Source organism: Tachyglossus aculeatus, chromosome 9 (genome assembly GCF_015852505.1).
Source record: "Tachyglossus aculeatus isolate mTacAcu1 chromosome 9, mTacAcu1.pri, whole genome shotgun sequence".
Taxonomy (NCBI): Eukaryota; Metazoa; Chordata; class Mammalia; order Monotremata; family Tachyglossidae; genus Tachyglossus; species Tachyglossus aculeatus.
Window position 1 is genome coordinate 253,528 of NC_052074.1, and position 21,661 is coordinate 275,188.

Consider the following 21,661-nt stretch of genomic DNA (forward strand, 5'->3'; position numbering starts at 1 on the left):
TGGAGGGAAAGGGGGAGGGGGAGATGAATAGGGAGGCTGACAGGGGTGGAGGTCTGTTCCAGGAAATGGGTTGTTTACAAACTGTTTTATTGTACTATTCCGAGTGCTCAGTACAGTGCTCTGTACACAGTACACTCACTAAATGACTGATTGTTCCCTAGCGCACACCTACTCAGAATGTAGAAGTACAACTTAAGGTGACTTTTAATTGGAGACAATTAATTTCAAGTAATTTACCACCGATTTTGCAAAGGTTAATGGAATTCCTGTTTTGGAGGTGCTGAGAGCAATGCACCTTTTGCCACAAATGCAGGTTTAGCCTTTATGCTCCCGGAGCAATTCCCTTGGTCCTGGAAGCGTTGGGCAGCACCTAATTAGACAGTGGCAAAGTCCCCTCTGCTGCACGGCAGAGGTGATGGCATTTCAGTTTCCAAATCGGTGTGCGGTGGGCCAGCTGTGGCTGTGGGGGCCCGGGGGGCTGAGGTTGCTGGGGTCTGAGAGGCTGAGGCTGCAGGGGACTGTGGCTGTGAGCCTGGGAGCTCTTGCATCTCAGCACCAAAACAAATGCATGTGCCCCGCACGTACAGCAGCCCACTCCTCTCAGCTGCCATGGCTGAGCCTGGGGTGCCGTGGCCCTGCTCTACCCCAGCCCCAGCCCCCATTCCCGCCCCACCTGCCAGCCACCTTGGAAGGACAGGGTGCACAGCACCCCCCTCCACCCCACTCCACTCATGGCCTGGGGAGTGCCCACGGGACCGCCGACCAGTGTGGAAGCTCACCTGGCTTCTCTCCTACAACCCAGCCCGCACACTCCACCCCTCTGGTGCTGATCTCAGTGTACCTTGCTCTCTCCTGTCTCCACACCAACCCCTGGCCCGCATCCTACCTCTGGCCTAGAATAGCCTCCCGCCTCAAATCCGCCAATCCCTGGCCCACAACCTACCTCAGGCCTAGAATACCCTCCCTCCTCAAATCCACCAATTACTCTCCCCCAATTTCAAAGCCTTACTAACGGCACATCTCCTCCAAGAAGCCTTCCCAGACCAAGACCCACTTTTCCTCATCTCCCAATCCCTTCTGCAATGGCCCTGACTTATTCCCTTTGCTCTTCCCCCCCATCTCCGTGCCCCACAGCACTTATGTATAGTTCTATAATTTTATTTATATTGATGTCTATTTGTATTGATGTCTGTCTCCCCGCCTCTAGACTGTGAACTCGTTGTGGGCAGGGATTGTCTCTTTATTGCTGTACTGTACTTTCCCAGGCACTTGGTACAGTGCTCTGCACAGTAAGTGCTCAATAAATACCACAGTAAGCACCAAACGTGAGTGCTGAGCTTCCGCCACTGGTCGGGGTCTCCAGGGGATATGGACAGGACGTGCGTGTGACATGGGGCCATGGGTGGGGCCTCCTCTCCCACGAGCTGGGGGCAGCCACACTCCCGGGGCCGAGGCCAGAGTTCCGCAGGGAGCAAAGTCAGCCACGCACCTGACCCGGGAGCAGTGGATGGAAAGCCACCCTCTCCCGGCCTCACTCCCACCTTGACCGGGCCAGCTACCCAAGCCCCGGGTGGCTGATTTGGGAGCAGTGGGCCAAGAGCCATCCTCTCCCAGCCCCACTCCCACCCTGCCCAGACCAGCCCTCTGAGCCCTGGGAGCGGTTGGGGAGCAGATGACGAGCCAGCCTCCGGAGAACATACTGTCAGCAGGAGCAGTGGCCCAGGCTCAGAAAGGAAGGTGGAAAAGCCCATGGCTGATGGACTCCTCACTGTCTGGGCAGTGATGGTGGAAGCAGCATGGGGCTGGAGCAGTGGGCAGCTGCCATAGCCAGGATCAGGGCCCTGTTCAAGAATTTTGCCCCCTGCTCCTTCGTGATTATTTAAGCACTGAGAAGCAGTGTGGTCTATTGCATAGAGCACAGGTCTGAGAGTCAGGAGGACCTAGATTCTAATCCCAGCTCTGTCATTTGCCTGCTGTGTGACCTTGGGCAAGTCAGTTTACTTCTCTGTGCCTCAGTTACCTCATCTGAAAAATGGGGATTGAGACTGTGAGCCCCACAATCCAATTTACTTGTATCCACCCCCACGCTTAGTACAATGCAGTACGCACTTAACGAATACCACAATTATTATCAGCATCATCTGTAAAATGGGGTTCAAGACTGTGAGCTCCATGTATGGCAGCAACCTGATTTGCTTGTATCCACCCTAGGATATGATCCAGTATCTAGCACATAGTAAGCCAAGATCATTATTATTACTTGGCCCCACCCACAGCAGGGGATGGGCAGGTGCTGGGCCCCTGCTGGAAGGAAGCCCACCACCTGAAGTGCCCTCTCATCCTCCCCCACCCCACGGTGCAACGGCCCTCATGGGAGCTCAAGCTGGGTTGGTTTACAAGGGTTCCTGGCAGCAGAAATTACTTGTTCTTAGCCAAAGACCAGTAGCACTGGCTCCTCTGTCCTGGGATGCAGACATTGGAAAATTCTGGGAAACTAAAATGAGAACCACACTGTTAAGCAGTACGGCCTGGCGGAGAGAGCACAGGCCTGGATTCAGAACATTTGGGTTCTACTCCTGGCTGCTGTGTGAACTTATGTTCTCTGGGCCTCGGTTTCCTCACCTGAAAAATGGGGATGAAACGCCCTCCCCACTTAGACTGGAGTTGCACTTGAGATGGGGACTGTGTCCAATCTGTTTGCATTGTATCTACCCCCAGCACTTAGCATAAAAGCACTTAAATACCAGAGTTATCACTGTTAGAACCTCGGTGGATGACTGAATTTATTGCGTCTTACCCAGGCCTGGGTGCGGCGGGCAGGGACCAAGCCCCGGAGGGGGTCGGCCTGCAGCGCCTCTGATTACAGGTTGGCCACCGCAGAGGAACAGCGGCTGACAGGCCAGACGCCCAGGAAGAGCGGCCACTGGGAGACCCCCCTGGTTACCCGCTCCCTTCCCCCGTGACAGGCTTATCCGGCAGCAACTCCTGCAGGCCTGGAGGCCGACTCGGGCCCTCTTTCGGAATCAGCAGAAGTGCTTCCCTCAGAAACATCCTCCCCTGCGTCGCCGCCGCCGAGTCTGCGCCGGGCCGGCAAGGCTCAACTCCGACGGTCCCGGCCCTCAGCTCCCACCGCGGCCTCACTTGTTCCGGGGCTGGGAAGCCATGTACAGGGCAACCAGGCAGTAGATGGTCCCGCCCACGGTCAGGGCCATCGTGGTCCGGTAGAGCATCTGGTCGGGGAGACCCCGCTTCAGGTGGACAGGCCGGCCGTCGGCTTTCTTTGGGGAAGAAGACAGAGCCCAACTTGTACTTCCCAAGCGCTTAGTACAGTGCTCTGCACACAGTAAGCGCTCAATAAATACGATTGATGATGATGTGCAGGCTGCCCTCCTGGACCCCCACCCTCAAGGTCAGGGCCCTTCACCCCTCATCCTCCCTCCACGGGACCAGCACAGACCCTAGGCCATGAGTCTGGCCGTCTCCCCAAGGCGTGACTAGTGTGTTCGGTTTTACAATGCCCCGATGTTTGAGGGCATGGGAAGCAGCATGGCGTAGTGGACAGAGCCCGAGCCTGGGAGTCAGAAGGTCATGAGTTCTAATCCTGGCTCCACCACTTGTTTGCTGTGTGACCTTGGGCACACTTAACTTGTCTGTGGCTCAGTGATCTCATCTGTAAAATGGGGATTGAGTCTTTGAGACCTAAGTGGGACAGGGACCGTGTCCACCTCGATTTCCTTGTATCCACCCCAGAGCTTAGTACAGTGCCTGGCACATGGTGCTTAACAAACACCATGATTATTATTATTACTATTATCATTACTACGTACGGCCCCTGGAGCGGTTCCACAGGTGGATTGATTTCGTTCTGGAACCGACTGGCTGGGGCAGTAGCCGAGGTGCCCTCCCTGGGGGCCGGGGCCTCATTCCCCCACCTTGCTAACCTTCCCTCTGGCCTACATGGGCCCCAGTGCACCTTGATCATCTGGGCCCAACCACGTCTGGCCTGGGCCCTGACCCCATGCCCGGCCATGCCCACCTGGAAGAACTTCTGGAGCTCAGGGACCCGGTTTTGAGCAGCAAAGTCACGGCCGGTGGCCTCTGGGGTGAACTTGGTTGGGCCAGCATAGGTGATGGCTGGTGCTCCAGCAGGGTCCAAGGGGCGCAGTCCCTTTGGGAAGTGAAGCGAAGTGAAGTAAGGCCCCTTCCCCTGTCTTGCGCTGACGGCAGTGCCCTCCCCCATCACTTCCACCTCCTCCTGCTCCTCCTCCACCTCCTCCTCCACCACCTCCTGCTCCTCCTCCTCCACCCCCACCACTTCCTCCTGCTCCTCCTCCTCCAGCCCCACCACCTCCTCCTCCACCACCACCACCTGCTTCTCCACCATCACCACCTCCTTCTCCTCATTCATTCATTCAATCGTATTCATTGAGCGCTTACTGTGTGCAGAGCACTGTACTAAGCGCTTGGGAAGTCCAAGTTGGCAACATATAGAGTCGGTCCCTACCCAATAGCAGGCTCACAGTCTAGAAGGGGGAGACAGACAACAAAATAAAACATATTAACAAAATAAAATAAATAGAATAAGTATGCACAGGTAAAATAGAGTAATAAATATGTACAAACATATATACAGGTGCCGTGGGGAGGGGAAGGAGGTAAGGCGGGGGGAGGGGGAGGAGGTGCTCCTCCACTACCACCTTCGTTATCTAATAATAATAATGACAGCATTTATTAAGCGCTTACTATGTGCAAAGCACTGTTCTAAGAGCTGAGGGTGGTTACAAGGTGATCAAGTTGTCCCACTGGGGGCTCACAGTCTTAATCCCCATTTTACGGATGAAGTAACTGAGGCCCAGAGAAGTGAAGTGACTTGCCCAAAGTCCCACAGCTGACAATTGGCGGAGCCGGGATTGGAACTCATGACCTCTGACTCCAAAGCCCGTGCTCTTTCCACTGAGCCACGCTGTATCTCCTTCTCCACCATCTCCTCCTCCTCCACCTCTTCCCTCTTCTCCCCCTACCCCCGATCACCCCCACCTCCACCACCTCTTTCTCCCCGTGACACAGGCCGGGGGGGGGCCCTCTCCGGAGCCTCCCCGCCGTGCGCCCCCTCTGCTCCGTGCGACCGGAAGCATTTCTGATGGCGAAAGGCATCGTGTGTCCATCGCGGCCCAACTCCTCCGGGATCCAGCCCAGCCCGCACCCTCCGCTCCTCTGCCGCTCATCTCCTCACCATGCCTCGTTCTCGCCTGTCCCGCCGTCGACCCCCGGCCCACGTCATCCCCCGGGCCTGGAATGCCCTCCCTCTGCCCATCCGCCAAGCTAGCTCTCTTCCTCCCTTCAAGGCCCTACTGAGAGCTCACCTCCTCCAGGAGGCCTTCCCACACTCAGCCCCCTCCTCCTCCTCCTCCTCTCCATCGGGCCTTACCTCCTTCCCCTCCCCACAGCACCTGTATATATGTACATACGTTTGTACGCATTTATTACTCCATTTTATTTGTACATACTTATTCTATTTATTTTATTTTGTTAATATGTTCGGTTTTGTTCACTGTCTCCCCCTTCTAGACTGGGAGCCCACTGTTGGGTAGGGACCGTCTCGATAGGTTGCCAACTTGGACTTCCCAAGCGCTTAGTACAGTGCTCTGCATCATCATCATCAATCGTATTTGTTGAGCGCTTACTGTGTGCAGAGCACTGTACTGATAATAACAATAATAATGGCATTTATTAAGCGCTTACTACGTGCAAAGCACTGTTCTAAGCGCTGGGGAGGTTACAAGGTGATCAGGTTGCCCCACGTGGGGCTCACAGTCTCAACCCCCATTTTCCAGATGAGGTAACTGAGGCACAGAGAAGTGAAGTGACCTGCCCAAAGTCACACAGCTGACAATTGGCGGAGCCGGGGTTGGAACCCATGACCTTTGACTCCAAAGCCCGGGCTCTAATTAGTCCGCTAATCTCCTCACCGTACCTCGATCTCGCCTGTCCTGCCATCGCCCCCCGGCCCACGTCATCCCCCGGGCCTGGAATGCCCCCAGTCCCTCTGCCCATCCACCAAGCTAGCTCTCTTCCTCCCTTCAAGGCCCTGCTGAGAGCTCACCTCCTCCAGGAGGCCTTCCCAGACTGAGCCCCTTCCTTCCTCTCCCCCTCGTCCCCCTCTCCATCCCCCCCATCTTACCTCCTTCCCTTCCCGAAAGCACCTGTATATATGTATATATGTTTGTACATATTTATTACTCTATTTATTTATTTTACTTGTACATATCTATCCTATTTATTTTATTTTGTTAGTATGTTTGGTTTTGTTCTCTGTCTCCCCCTTTTAGACTGTGAGCCCACTGTTGGGTAGGGACTGTCTCTAGATGTTGCCAACTTGTACTTCCCAAGCGCTTAGTCCAGTGCTCTGCACACAGTAAGCGCTCAATAAATACGATTGATGATGACGATGCTCTTCTCCACTGAGCCACGCTTGGGAAGTACAAGTTGGCAACGTATAGAGACGGTCCCCACCCAACAGTGGGCTCACAAGCGCTCAATAAATTCGACTGAATGAATGAATGCTCTATTCCGACTCGTGCCCACCGTTGCCCTCCCTCCCTCCCTCCCGTCCCGGCCCCTCTGCCCCGAGCTGCGGCCCAGGAAGGTCACGGGGAGGCCAGCCGGAGGGCAGGGCGGGACGGGCCGGGGCCGGGGGCGGAGGGTCCCGTACCTGCGGGCTGTAGGCGGCCGAGGCCCAGGCCCCCAACAGCCGCTGGCTGAAGCCGCTGAACTTGTAGTACATGCCGCGCCGCCGGCCCCCGGGCCCCAGCGCACGGCCCCACCAGGCCCGGCCCCGACGCCGCTCCAGAAGCCCCGCTCCCGCGCCTGCGCAGAAGAAACACCGCCCCCTCCCCCCGCGCGCGCCTGCGCAGAAACAGCCCCGACCCCCGGGCCTGCGCGACGAGAAGCCGCCCGCCTTTGGTTTGAGCGCGGGAAGCGGATCGGGGAACAGGGATCATCATCATCAGTCGTATTTCTTGAGCGCTTACTGTGTGCAGAGCACTGGACTAAGCGCTTGGGAAGTGCAAATTGGCAACATACAGAGACAGTCCCTACCCAACAGGGATCAGGGATCATCATCATCAATCGTATTTATTGAGCGCTTACTGTGTGCAGAGCACTGGACTAAGCGCTTGGGAAGTACAAGTTGGCAACATAGAGAGACAGTCCCTACCCAACAGGGATCAGGGATCATCATCATCAATCGTATTTACTGAGCGCCTACTATGTGCAGAGCACTGGACTAAGCGCTTCGGAAGTACAAATGGGCAACATATAGAGACGGTCCCTACCCAACCAGGATCAGGGATCAGCATCATCAATCATATTTATTGAGCGCTTACTGTGTGCAGAGCACTGGACTAAGCGCTTCGGAAGTACAAATGGGCAACATATAGAGACGGTCCCTACCCAACCAGGATCAGGGATCAGCATCATCAATCGTATTTATTGAGCGCTTACTGTGTGCAGAGCACTGGACTAAGCGCTTGGGAAGTACAAATTGGCAACATAGAGAGACAGTCCCTACCCAACCGGGATCAGGGATCATCATCATCAATCGTATTTATTGAGCGCTTACTGTGTGCAGAGCACTGGACTAAGCGCTTGGGAAGTACAAGTTGGCAACATCTAGAGACAGTCCCTACCCAACAGGGATCAGGGATCAGCATCATCAATCGTATTTATTGAGCGCTTACTGTGTGCAGAGCACTGGACTAAGCTTGGGAAGTACAAATTGGCAACATCTAGAGACAGTCCCTACCCATCAGGGATCATCATCATCAATCGTATTTATTGAGCGCTTACTATGTGCAGAGCACTGGACTAAGCGCTTGGGAAGTACAAATTGGCAACATCTAGAGACAGTCCCTACCCATCAGGGATCATCATCATCAATCGTATTTATTGAGCGCTTACTGTGTGCAGAGCACTGGACTGAGCGCTTGGGAAGTACAAATTGGCAACATCTAGAGACGGTCCCTACCCAACAGGGATCAGGGATCATCATCATCAATCGTATTTATTGAGCGCTTACTGTGTGCAGAGCACTGGACTAAGAGCTTGGGAAGTACAAATTGGCAACATCTAGAGACAGTCCCTACCCATCAGGGATCATCATCATCAATCGTATTTATTGAGCGCTTACTATGTGCAGAGCACTGGACTAAGCGCTTGGGAAGTACAAATTGGCAACATCTAGAGACAGTCCCTACCCATCAGGGATCATCATCATCAATCGTATTTATTGAGCGCTTACTGTGTGCAGAGCACTGGACTAAGCGCTTGGGAAGTACAAATTGGCAACATAGAGAGACGGTCCCTACCCAGCAGGGATCAGGGATCACCCTTCGGCTTGGGACGAGGTGCGGCTCCGGAGAAGAAGGCCCAGCCCGGCGGACAGCCTTGCCCAACATCACACAAGGTCTAGAAGGGAAGACAGACCAGGAGCCCCTTCCTTCCTCTCCATCCCCCCATCTTACCTCCTTCCCTTCCCCACAGCACCCGTATATATGTATATATGTTTGTACTGATTTATTACTCTATTTATTTATTTTACTTGTACATATCTATTCTATTTATTTTATTTTGTTAGTATGTTTGGTTTTGTTCTCTGTCTCCCCCTTTTAGACTGTGAGCCCACTGTTGGGTAGGGACTGTCTCTAGATGTTGCCAATTTGTACTTCCCAAGCGCTTAGTACAGTGCTGTGCACATAGTAAGCGCTCAATAAATACGATTGATGATGATGATTTATTTTATTTTGTTAGTATGTTTGGTTTTGTTCTCTGTCTCCCCCCTTTAGACTGTGAGCCCACTGTTGGGTAGGGACTGTCTCTAGATGTTGCCAATTTGTACTTCCCAAGCGCTTAGTACAGTGTTCTGCACATAGCGCTCAATAAATACGATTGATGGTGATGATGATGATGACAGACATTCAAATAAATGAGATAATAATAATAATAATAATGGTATTTGTTAAGCGCTTACTATGTGCACAGCACTGTTCTAAGCGCTGGGGAGGTTACAAGGCGATCAGGTTGTCCCACGGGGGGACTTACAGTTTTAATCCCCATTTTACAGATGAGGTAACTGAGGCCCAGAGAAGTTAAGTAACCTGCCCAAAGTCACACAGCTGACAATTGGCGGAGCTGGGATTTGAACCAATGACCTCTGACTCCAAAGCCCAGGCTCTTTCCACTGAGCCATGCTGCTTCCCCTGATATGTACGTAACAGCTGGGGGGCTGAGGATGGGGGGAATATCAAGTGCTTAAAGGGTACAGGTTCAAGTGAACAGTGCTTTGCACATAGTAAGCGCTTAACAAATACCATCACTATTATTATTGGCATCTGTACATGGGCAGGTTACTCCCGTCCTCGAAAATCTCCAGTGGCTGCCTGTCAACCTACGAATCAAGCAAAAACTCCGCACTCTCAGCTTCAAGGCTGTCCATCACCTCGCCCCCTCCTACCTCACCTCCCTTCTGTCCTTCTCCAGCCCAGCCCGCTCCCTCCGCTCCTCTGCCGTCGCTAACCTCCTCACTGGGCCTCGTTCTCGCCTGTCCCGCTGTCGACCCCTGGCCCACGTCCTTCCCCTGGCCCGGAATGCCCTCCCTCCATACGTCCGCCAAGCTAGCTCTCTTCCTCCCTTCAAAGCCCTACTGAGAGCTCACCTCCCCCAGGAGGCCTTCCCAGACCGAGCCCCCCTTTTCCTCTTCTCCTCCGCATCCCCTCCACCCTACCTCCTTCCCCTCCCCACAGCACTTGTATATATATTTGTACAGATTTATTACTCTATTTTACTTGTACATATTTACTATTCTATTTATTTTGTTAATGATGTGCATATAGCTTTAATTCAATTTGGTCTGACTATTTTGACACCTGTCTACATGTTTTGTTTTGTTGTCTGTTTCCCCCTTCTAGACTACGAGCCCATTGGTGGGTAGGGACCGTCTCTATATGTTGCCGACTTGTACTTCCCAAGCGCTTAGTACAGTGCTCTGCACACAGTAAGTGCTCATTAAATACGATTGAATGAATGAATGTAGAGAAGCAGCATGGCCCAATGGAAAGAGCACGGGCTTGGGAGCCAGAGGTCATGGGTTCTAATCCCGGCTCTGCCACTTGTCAGATGTGTAACTTTGGGCAAGTCACATAACTTCTTTGGGCCTCTGTTACCTCATCTGTAAAATGAGGATGAAGACTGTGAGCCCCCCATGGGACAACCTGATCACCTTATATTCCGCCCCCCACCCCAGCACTTAGAACAGTGCTTTGCACAGAGTAAGCACTTAACAAATGCCATCGTTATTATTATTATCTGTACAGAAGAGAGAGGGATTGGGGGAAGTGAGGGCTTAGTTGGGGAAGGCCTCTTGGAGGTGTGATTTGAATAAGGCTTTGAAGGTGGGGAGAGTGGTGGCCTGACATATAATAAATGTGGTATTCGCTAAATGCTTACTATATGCCAAACACTGTACTAAGTGCCGGAGCAAGATAATCAAGTCCCACATGGGGCTCACAGCCCAAGTAGGAGAGAGAACAGGTAATGAAGATGACGGAACCGAGGCATAAAGAAGTGAAGTGACTTACCCAGTGAGCGCTCAATAAATATGATTGAATGAATGAAAGAATATATGACAGACAATTACTTTCCTCCTCTTTTAAAAGCCTTATTGAAGACACATCTCCTCCTAGAGGCTTTCCCTGACTAAGCCCTCCTTTCCTCTTCTCCCACTCCCTTCTGTGTTGCCCTGACTTGATCCCTTTATTCACCCCCCCCCCCCCAGCACTTTATGTTCATATCTGTAATTTATTTATTTATATTAATGTCTGTTTCCCCCTCTAGACTGTTAGTTTGTTGTGGTCAGGGAATGTGTCTGTTTATTATTATATTGTATTCTCCCAAGTGCTTAGTACAGTGCTTTGCACACAGTAAGCACTCTATAAATACTATTGACTGACTGACTAGCCCCAGCCCAAGCCCCACAGTGGCCCTTGGGCACCAAAGTCCCCACGTGGGGTCGAAGCCCGGTCGGCTCTGGACTTGCTCCCGCCGAGTGCCGGGGCTTGGGCCGGGACCCCAGAATGTCGGCGGACGGTTCCAAGAGGGTGTGTGGGACTGGGAGAATCTGGGCCCTGTCAGACCCCATTCTATCTCAACCTGCCAGTCCTGGTCCGGCTAATGGCCACTGGCTAACAGCTGCTCGAGTACGTGGAAGGTGAAATGAAAATGATGAACAGGCTTGCCGGCTGCATTATGAGAAATTTAGGCAAACCATCATTTTCATTTCTGAATTGTCTGGCTTGCGGGTCTCCCTTGGAACCAGACTCACTCCTGGCCTGTTTCCCACTCTGGGAGTTGGCGGGAGCCCTGCTGGGATCTCCGAGCGAGCCAGGGGAGACCAGCCCGTGGGTTCTGGGAGGAATGATGGCAGGCCGGGCTGGGCCAGGCCGGGCTGCGTCTGGACCTGGATTGGCTGCTGTGGCCCGGGGGCGGGGGGGGGATGGTTGGGGAGGTGGGGAGAAAGGGGCTCAGTTGACCCACGGGCGGGACAAGGTGCCCAGGGGGGCCAGGGATCCAGACCCTGGAGTGGAGGGGTTGCATTTCCAAGCCAAAGCAGGAAGGGTCGCCAACCCAGAGAGCGGGCGGGAGAATTGTCTCCACTTAGGTTTGGGGCAAGCGCCACCGGACTCCCTCCGTCAGGCAGGCCAGCCCCTGCAAGGGGTAACCACCACCCTCCACCCTGCCCAGTGCCTGCCCCCTGCATCCGGCCTGTGCTCTCCCCACACCTCATCCCGCTCAGGAGGAAGGACAACTTTATGGTTTTGCTCTTGGCTGTTTTTCTTTCATTTCTTATATTTACCTTTTCCCTGGTTTTCCCTCCACCCTCTGCCTCCTAGGGCCCATGCTAGGGCCCTCTGTCCCCTCCACGATGGCTGACCAGTGGGTGAGGGCTGTCCAGGCCACAGAGCTATCCAGTACCGTGACCAGAGGCCGCACCCGTTCTCCCTGTTGGCCTTCTCGCAGTGTGTCCGTCAGGCGAGAGAGTGGGGATGGCTTAGTGCCAGCCGTCACCGCTATTGCAAACACAAACACCAGCCCAGGTCCTGCTGGGGGTGGTGGGACCCCCCATCTTTCCCCTCCAAACCATCGGCATCTGAGCGAGTCTCACCCGATCGACCAGGGGCCAGAGGAGGGCCCTGTCTTCATACGGCTGTTTTCATTTTTCTTCAGTGAAAGGCAAAATGCAATCAGCTTTCCCTTTCATAGGAGAAACGGCTCCGTGAGCTCACACGGCAGTGTCAGGGCGCAGATGTCTGGAAGTGCAGCCCTGCCAGTCTGCCCGCGCACGCAACCATCTGCCCGCTCTCCCAGACTGGTTGCAAGCGGCTGAGTGGGTGGGTGGGTGGTGGCCCGAGAACAGCAGCTTGCTGGGCACGCACCCTGTTTGTTGAGGAAGGAGTCGTTTCTAGGTGCACCTCTTCTTTCTTGGGACAGCCTCATGCCTCTGTTTGCCTGGCATTCGCGACACTCCCAGGGAGTGTGTTGTCCATTCCCAGAGCGGTAACTGAGCCCCATCCTCCAGCCCAGCGAGCTGGTGGCTGCCGGGGCTGGGGGCCGGGGACCGGTGGGGGCAAGCAGCAAGTGCAGACAGAGGCAGCTGGCTCACGGTGGCCACCCATCACCACCTCCTGCCCCCTACAAGGTTTGAGCCCACGTGGATCAGGAACCAAGGGCTTAGTATGCATGAATAATCTCAACGGTGCAATTTTCCCCAAGTTAAAATTAGTTTTCCTTCAGGGTCCTCAGCAGGGCCCCCGCTGTGTCCCAGGCTCCCTATCGTGTATCCTTGCGGCCTGGGCCCCTTGCCACCCTCCTCAAACAGATGCCAACCACTGGCACAGCTACTCCTGGTGCCAGCCTCACTGGGCAAACAGTAGGGGCAGCGGGCTCAGGTGTTTGGGGAGAAAAAAATTTTGCATTGAATTTTCACTTAGGAAACTCAGTGCCGGTTTAAATGATGGAGCTGATCAAATAGTTGAGATCAAGCTATTTTCTTAAATGTCTATTCTAATTGTAGGATCATTCTTTTGGAAAAATGAATATCCCTGCTTTTCCAGAAGACAGTTGCAATTGCCTTATCACAGGGTAAAGTGGTTTCCCCACTTTAGTGAACCCCTCCCACCCTGGAAACCCCAGCTCTGTTGGCTTGCAGCAAAAATGAGCGTGACCTGCTGTCTGGGCCAATTTTTTCTCCCACTGCAATCCAGCAGCAGAGATCCCGCACCCCAGCTGGAGCCACCTGGGATCATCTGGGCAGGTCTGGGAAGAGCGGGGACAGTCTAGGACTCTCTGTACCAAGTGTGGGATGTGCTGGGACCATCTGGGATGGTCTGGGAAGATCTGGGATGGTCTAGACTCTTGGTACCCGGTGTGGGATGTGCTGGGACCATCTGGGATGGTCTGGGAAGAGCTGGGATGGTCTAGACTCTCTGTACCCAGTGTGGGATGTGCTGGGACCATCCGGGTTGGTCTGGGAAGAGCTGGGATGGTCTAGGACTGTTTAGGCCAGGCTCGGGGACCTGGGGCATGCTGGGTTACATCAGGATAGTGGGACTGGGATAGGCTGGAAGGACAGAGATGGTGGAGGAGGAATCGAAGGGCTCGGGGACCGGGAGAAAGGGCTAGTTCAGCGTGGGAACCCTGGGGTGGAAGAGGTGGGGAGGCTTGCAAAGGGAGAAGGTTGATTTACACAAAGCCACAGCTCTTCACCCCAAACCTGTGGTTCGAGGCGCCTCTGTCTGGCCGGCTGGTTGGCTTTTTCGGTTGGTCAGCTAGTTGGCTGGTTGGTTTGCTGGCTGGGCCAGTCTGGGTGGAGCTGGGATCCTCTGGGCTTGTCCGAAAAGCCCTGGGATGCCCCAAGCCACTCTGGATCAATCTGGGCCAGTCTGGGAGAGCTGGGGCATGGTGGTGTGCACCAAGATGCCCTGGGGCAAGTTGGTCTTCATTCATTCAGTCAGTCAGTCGTATCTATTCGGCTGGATGGTTGGTCGGCTGGTTGGTTGGTCACCTAGTTGGCTGGTCAGCAGGGTTGCAAAGTGGAATCGAAAGGAATCCTTGATTTAGGCTCAGTTGTCCTAGTTTACTTCCTTGCTCCGCCCTCCCCTGCCTGTCTCTGTCTCTGATACTGTCCTCTGCCCTTCCCCTGCTCCCACCCTCCAGCTAGCTGCTGACGGGGAGCCGCCTTCCAGCCAATCAAAGAGCTTGGTTGGGGCCCAACAAGACAACTTCTGCCTCCTTCACCTGCCTTTTCCCCTCTTCCCCCCTCCCCTCTTGCCATCCTGCTGGCCCTGGCCCTGCCCAGTCTTGCTGGTATGCCAGCGGGGGCCACTGACCAAACGGCCGAAGGGTCAGGCAGAGTAAAGAGCAAAGACGAAGCGGGTGACTGCTTCCTCAGATCCCACCTGTCGATCAACTGGCCCAAACTGACTAATCAGAGTTCACAAATACCCACCATCCCACTCAGTCTGCCAGCCAACTTGAAGTGTCTCTCCACTTTTTCATTTAAAACCTCCCAGAGCTGCCCACGCCTTTCGGAGCAGTGGTAAGTTCACTCCTCTGTGCCTCAGTTACCTCATCTGTAAAATGGGGATTAAGATTGTGATCCCTTTGTGGGACCAGGATTGTGTCCAACCTGATTAGCTTGTATCTACCCCAACCCATCATTTAGAACAGTGCCAGGTGCATAGTAAGCACTTAACAAATATTATTTTTTTAAAAAAAGATGACAGCACAGAGGGCATGCTGACCCTCCTGCATGCTGCCCCCAGCAACTGACCCTCCAGTCAATCTATCAACCCTTTAATGGTATTATTTATCAAGCACTTCCTGCGTGCAGAACACTGCACTGGGTGGGAGAGTACACTGGGAGAGTGGGGGAGAACAGCAGAGTTGGTAGCCACATTCCCTGCCCACAAGGAATTTACAGTCTTAAGTGGAGAGACAGACATTAATATAAATAAATAAATAAATAAATTGCGGTTGTGTACATAGGTGATGTGGGATTGAGGGGTGGGTGAGTAAAGGGTGCAAATGATGATGATGATGGCATTTGTTAAGCGCCTACTATGTGCAAAGCACTGTACAACTGCAAGAGTGACACAGAAGGAAGTGGAAGAAGAGGAAATGAGGGCTTAATCAGGGAAGGCCTCTTGGAGGAGATGTGCTTTCAGTAAGGCTTTGAAGGGGGAAGAGTGATGGCCTGTGTCGGGTATGAAGGGGGAAGGAGATCCGCCAGAGGTAGGACTTGGACAAGGGCTCGTCGGCAAGGTAGATGAGGTTGAGGTACAGCTGAAAGCTGGGTGTTCTGGCTGGTGCTGGGAGCGTTCCGCAGAGGCGCATTCCCCTTGGATTCCGCCTTCCAGAGGGAGGAAGTCACTCAGCTAATGGCCTGGAACGGCTTCCAAACATCTCAGAGTCGGTGCCGGAAAACGTGTTTATTATCTCGGCCAGCTCAGGGTCAAGAAAAGGCCGTTTGGCCCCTATCCCGAGTGGTGGAGCTGATCGCACAAGTGTGGAGATGGGGGCGGGGGTGTCTCATTCTGCCCAGAGAACTACCAGCAGGGCCAGGGGGCCAGGGGCAGCGTCCCCTGGGACTCCAGACCTGATAAGCGCAGTCCATGGGGCCTTTCTTGGGAGCAGGAGATCAAAGGAGCATCGAATGTGGCTACCAACATTTCCGTGCTCCTCCTCTGGGCTGCGGGCTGCTCGGCCGGCCCAGCATTGTGAGAGGACTGGGAGTCTGGAGGGACTGCAGTCCTGTCCCTGGCAATGCCACATCCCAGATCTACAAAGAAGGAGGAAGGAGGAGGAGCCCACCTGGGGAGGCCGGATGCTTGGTTTCAGCAGAAGAAGAGCTTTGAAATTTCCTCGGAGGTAGGCCTTCTGAAGGGGCCTGGATGAAAGAGGCCCTCAAAGAGAATTCAAGGCTGGGTGACAGAGGGCCAATCAGAGATGAGGAGCCTGGGAGCACCAGAGAATATAGAAAAGCGAGAAGTTTTTGATCCTCCCCCCCAGCCCCAACAACAGTCGGGGGCTTGGTGCCGAACTTTGTGCCAATGTCCACACACGAGGCTGTGGAAGAGGAAGATGAGCATATGCTCCTCCCCATCTGGCAGCCCACAGTCAAGCCAGGGAACCCAAGCCCCTTGATGGTCTCAGAAGGCCAGCCAGGCAGCATAAGACAGCAGTGAACATCATGGCTATTTCACCCACACAGGAGCCCTGAAGAAGCTGGCATGCTTGGCACAACGTCACCCAAGTGACAGAGGTGGTTTTTACGGAGAGCCCCATGAGAGAGAGAGAGAGACGGGAGGGAGGTCTTTAGGGGAAGCAGGCGGAGCAAGCATTCCATGGCCAGTGGGATCAGGGGGACATGATAATAATAATTAATACTTAAGTGCTTACTATGTGCCACACACTGTTCTAAGTGCTGGAGCACTGTACTAAGCACTGGGACATGTAAGCAAAAGAGAACAGTAACCTTGGGGAAAACGTTTGGCAGTTGAGGCACAGCTTAGAGAGGGAAGGCTGTACAGGGTTGGGAGTCCTGCTCTGACACTTGCAAACAGGGGGACCTAGCAGGTCCCTGAACCTCTCTAGGCCTCAATCTCCATATTTGTAAAATGGAAATAAGGTGGATTGTGAACCCCAGGGGTCAGGAACGGGGACCCATTCTGATCAAATTATGCTGCCATTGCGACAGCACTTAGCACAGTGCTAGGCTCTTAGTAAGCGCTTCCTAAGTGCCATCACTAGCCCAGTCCTCAGCCTCTGCACCCAGCTTTGACCAGAACAGCATCGCAGGCCAACTCGGAAGGAAACAGCCCTCTGGGGTTGTGTCTGTGGGGGCTGAGCTCCGTGGCTGTCCGAGCTCCATGGCTGTCCTGAGGATGTGGCCCAGGGGTCCCGGCAGTCGGATTTCTCCATCAGTATTGTCGTCTCACGGGTGATGGTGCCCAAATGGATCTGAGACCAGGCAGAACCCGGCCCCCATTCTGCTCCCGCCTCCCCAAACAGCTGAGAACACTGTCCACCCTGGAAATTTGTTGTTTTTTCTTCCCCTTCTTTTTCCTGCAGCCAAGTCAGGGAGAGAACGTGGGCCCCTTTGTCAAGGACCTGTGGAAATGCCAGTTGGGGCTCCTGCTCATTTTCCCATACTTGGCTCCTGCTTGGCCTTGGCCCCTGTCCAGGCAAGACTGGACCTGCCTTTCAGGGCAGGGGGGCACTGAGCTGGCAGAGCAAGCAGCCATCCCCCTGTGACAGGCTCTGCCGCAGCCCTTCCCCTTGCCAGTTGTGAGTCGGAAAGCGTTTCCAGCCTGCTGCCCTCCCAGAAGCTCTTGCCAGGCCCTGACAGGTCATCCAGGGTTGATTCAAGCTGGGAGCCCATGGGGCCCGGGATTCCATCCTGATCATAGCAGGAAAGCAGAGTCCATAGGACAGTGGGGTTGATTGGGGGGGGGGGGGGGCATGGAGGGCTGGGGGCTCTGATGGTCCCTGAGCCAGTGCAGTCTATGGCCTGGCCTGTAGCCCCACTGGCAGCCGGGCACCTGGGCGAGGAACGAGCTGTTCACAATGACGTGGCAGCCTCTGCCAGGGGAGATGCCACTCCAGCTGGGAGTGCTGGTTATTTCTCTCACAAATCATCTGCTCATTAATTCCAACATTTCCTTGGAAGGAAAAATACAGGCAACAGGTGCTGAAATATAAATTTCCCTCCTGCTGCCTGACAGGGAAAGGCTCACAGCCCATTGGCGACTTGCCCCCGAGGCTGGCTTGGGTCCCTCTGCCAAGGCCGACAACCCGGCCAAAGTAATCCACTGAGGATGATCCCTCCCTATTTGTTTTCCAGGAAAGCCCATGAGGCAAAACAGGGACTCGCCACCCCAGGCTCCACAAGAAGCCCTGGTCATTTCTGACCGCATGGCATGGGCTTTGGAGCCAGATCCCTGTGGCAAGGTCCCTATGGCAAGGCTTGTGGCTCGGGGGTACTGCCTGGCAGCCAGAATAGGCTCACTTCTTCCTCCCACCTCTCCCCGCCCCCAAACCCAAGGAGCAATAGGAGTAGTGACGGGGAACGATCTTGACAAGGAACACCGCAAGAGAGCTGGTTGGGAGTCTTGCTGAGATTCACCTTTAACCTTTTGACGTTCCCTAATCTTCTCCAGCTTTGGCGCTGAACCTGGGGCTGAGCCCAGAACAAAACGCAGGGCCAAGGTCCAGATTGGCATGACCTGAAACCCAAGCTGACCAGGGTCTGGTCGGGGCCACAGGGTTGTTGCACTTGTTTGGCGGGGTTGGGGGGGGTGCTACCTTTTGACAAAATCCCCCGAGGACCATCAGGACCGCCATGCTGAATGCCATTAGCTCTGCGAGGCCACTTGTTCGTTAGACAGTTTGGCGAGAAAGCAACGGCAGAGTTGGGGAAGGCGCTTCTGACAACCCACATCTGTGCCGACACAGCATCCTCAGTGCTGGGGAAAGAGGGTTTGCCCAGTGGTTGTGGTGCCAGACTTGAGGTGAGGGCAATGTGGGGGGCTTCCCTGAGAAACTTCTGGGAGAACGAAGCTCTCTGATTGGATGCCAGATGGAGGCAGCTCGTGAGAGCAATTTAGGTGCCACAATATCTGTCTGGACGTTGGAGAGTCCAAGAGGCCAACAGATGCTGAGAGACGGAATCCTGCCCAGTGCCACTCAGATGCCGCCTCTGCCAATTCCAGACATTCACTGGATTCTGCTGCTGCTCCTCGGTCAACTGACTGATGGTATTTACTGAGCGTTTACTGTGGACAGAGCACTGAACTAATCACAGCATGGCTCAGTGGAAAGAGCCTGGGCTTTGGAGTCAGAGGTCATGGGTTCAAATTCCGGCTCCACCAATTGTCAGCTGTGTGATTTTAGGCAAGTCACTTAGCTTCTCTGTGCCTCAGTTACCTCATCTGTAAAATGGGGATGAAGACTTTGAGCCCCCCGTGGGACAACCTGATCACCTTGTTACCTCCCCAGTGCTTAGAACAGTGTTTTGCACATAGTAAGCGCTTAATAAATGCCATCATTATTATTATTGGGAAAGTACACCAGAGTGAGTAGACACATTCCTGCTGTTATGGTTGTTTTGGCCCAGAGAGGGATCTTAGAACTAAGCCATTCCTGAGCTATGTGGCTATCCAAACCCTAACATTGACGCACAAACTTAGATACTTCTTCCTGTCTCCTCCTTCCTCCTCCCTGTTAGTTATTCCACTGTGTGTCTGTCTGTCTCCTCTCTAGACTGGAAGCTCTTTGAGGACAGAGATCCTGTCTACCAACTCTACTGTCCTCTCCCAAATGCTCCCTAAAGTGCTCTTGCCCACAGAGAACTGGATGCTCCTTGAGGCTAGAAATAGTGTCTGACAACTCTACCATACTCACCCTAGTGCTTGGTAAAGTGCTCTGGACCCAGTAAATGCTGACATCATTGTCATGTTGCTAATGAACGGAGTCAATTCCACAGATACAGTAGTAGGCACATAATACCAGAGGCTGATTCTAGAAGCAAAATTTTATTAACTGTTCAAATACTAGAACTATACAGAATATGTGTACAGATATGCAAATGACATATAAAATCAATGTTCCGTATAAAACTATAAACTATTTAGCTTTGTAATGATCCGAGAATTCTAAAAAGCTGCATTGGCTCCAGTTGGTTTTCTAATTGATTAACTATGTGAATGGGACCCCCCTGGAGGTCTCTAAAAAGCCCAGATGACCCCACTCGTGGTGAAAATGGTAGAGCTGCCCCCCTCACCCACCCACCACCACCACCACCACAGGATGCTTACCTCGCTCCAACTTGACATGACGGGTAAGGGATTCTGGGGGCCCAGGGGCGCTTTAAGAGCCTCCAGAGGGAAAGGCTCATTTGAACAGTGGTGTGTAAGCATCCCAGGCCGCCCATCCCCCAACACGTGACCAGCAGGGCCCTATCTACCACCCAGGGCTGCTCAGACTTGTCCACACAGTGCGGACCCCCGGCTGACCCTCTAAGGCACTGCCCGGGTCAGGGTCCAGTCCACCTGTGGGCTCCAGGGGTAGGTCTCATCGGGCCTGTACGCATAACTAGAGGGACCAAGTTGCCCACAGGACCACTGGACTCAAGGAGCTGAGGTTCTCCTGGGATCAGGTGCAGCGAGACCCAATGACCTCTTATCAAATTGGATTCTCTTCTGGGTAAATTAAGTGAAAAAAACACGAAGTCCCTTCCCAGGCCTGTCCCTCAGAAAACCTGGGCTTTGGAAGATGGGCACCTCAGTTGCCGTGACCTTACTTCCACCCCCGTCCTGAGGCCTCAACGGGAAGGAAGCTTCCCCCCAGCCCTGGTCCATCCCCCTGCCCCTTGGACTCGGCCCGCCATCAGCTGGAAAGCAAGCTCGGGTGCCTCCCTCTGAGAAGCTATTGGATCATCTGACTGCCCTCTAACCACCTGACATGCGGACCACCCCCACGCACCGAGTCACGTCCGCCCAGAAACGTCAGAAGGGCTTGGAAGAAGAAAAAGAAACCGAAAACCAGCCTCGGGCACAATTTTCATCAAAGAACCACTGGACTCCCTTCGACAAACTCTCGGTGACATTAGACACACTTACGCACGCTTCCGTATTTGTAGAACTCTTCCCTAAAATGGGTAACCTCAGAAAGTGTAAGAAAACCACCTCTAGAAAATGACATCTATAGAATAAGGCTCTGCTGTAAGGCTGCAAGGATATAAGGCTACTTCAACTTGGTTTCCAAGCTCGCAGGAGGACAGGGGCAACCACCCACCCCCAATCCCCAAATCATCCCCACCCTATAAGGATGGGCCATCAGATGGGCCGAGACAGTTGGCCTGCCGGAGCTGAGTTATTCAGGGAGCAACTTGGAAATATGCCAGAGCTGGACACGACGCTTCCATTTTGCAACTGCCCGGCCATGATGGAAGCTGGCGACAATTATTCCATTGAAACATGGACATTGGCCTTTACATACACACTTCAAATCAATGCTAAAACAATAACAATAATAATAATGATTCTGGTATTTGGTAAGAGCTTACTATGTGCCAAGTACTGTACTAAATGCTGAGGTGGATGTGAGCTCGTTGTGGGCAGGAATGTGTCTATTTGTTATACTGTATTCTCCCAAGAGCTTTGTACAGTGCTTTGCACACAGTAAGTGCTCAATAAATACGACTGGATGAATTGAATAAATACAAACTATTCAGGTTGGACCCAGTCCCTGTCCCTGTCCCACATGGGGCTCATAGTCTAAATTCCCATTTTGCAGCTGAGGAAACCAAAGCACGGGAAAGCCAAGTGACTTGCCCAAGGTCACCCGGCAGACAAGTGGCAGAGCCGGGATTAGCACCCAGGTTCTCTGACTCCCAGGCCCAAGCTCTTCCCACTAGGCCACGCTACATCTACTTAAGCAATGAAGTACTCTTCGGTGGAAAAGTTGGATGTTGAATAATTTATCAGCTTTGGGCACTTTCTCCCTTAAAATAGGTTGCATCATTTCTATCCCGAAGACTCCAGGAACC

At 53.5% G+C, this 21,661-nt stretch overlaps 1 protein-coding gene across 1 annotated transcript; it reads right to left on the reverse strand.

The window, feature by feature from the left end:
* Positions 1-2,756: 2,756 nt before the first annotated feature.
* LOC119932385 (cytochrome c oxidase subunit 7A-related protein, mitochondrial) lies at positions 2,757-6,829 on the reverse strand. The gene is made up of 3 exons (XM_038751524.1): positions 6,713-6,829; positions 4,037-4,168; positions 2,757-3,278 (listed from the first exon to the last, which is right to left on the reverse strand). Exons 1-3 carry the CDS (start codon positions 6,782-6,784, stop codon positions 3,138-3,140), a joined length of 345 nt encoding a protein of 114 aa, XP_038607452.1. The 5' UTR covers positions 6,785-6,829; the 3' UTR covers positions 2,757-3,137.
* Between the last annotated feature and the right edge of the window lie 14,832 nt (positions 6,830-21,661).

Excerpts from the sequence above, each read along its gene's own strand:
- LOC119932385 (XM_038751524.1), bottom strand. The coding sequence starts at position 6,784 with ATGTACTACAAGTTCAGCGGCTTCAGCCAGCGGCTGTTGGGGGCCTGG. Across the intron at positions 4,169-6,712 it reads CGGCCGCCTACAGCCCGCAG|GGACTGCGCCCCTTGGACCC; the intron begins GTACGGGACCCT and ends CACTTCCCAAAG. Across the intron at positions 3,279-4,036 it reads AGCTCCAGAAGTTCTTCCAG|AAAGCCGACGGCCGGCCTGT; the intron begins GTGGGCATGGCC and ends TCTTCCCCAAAG.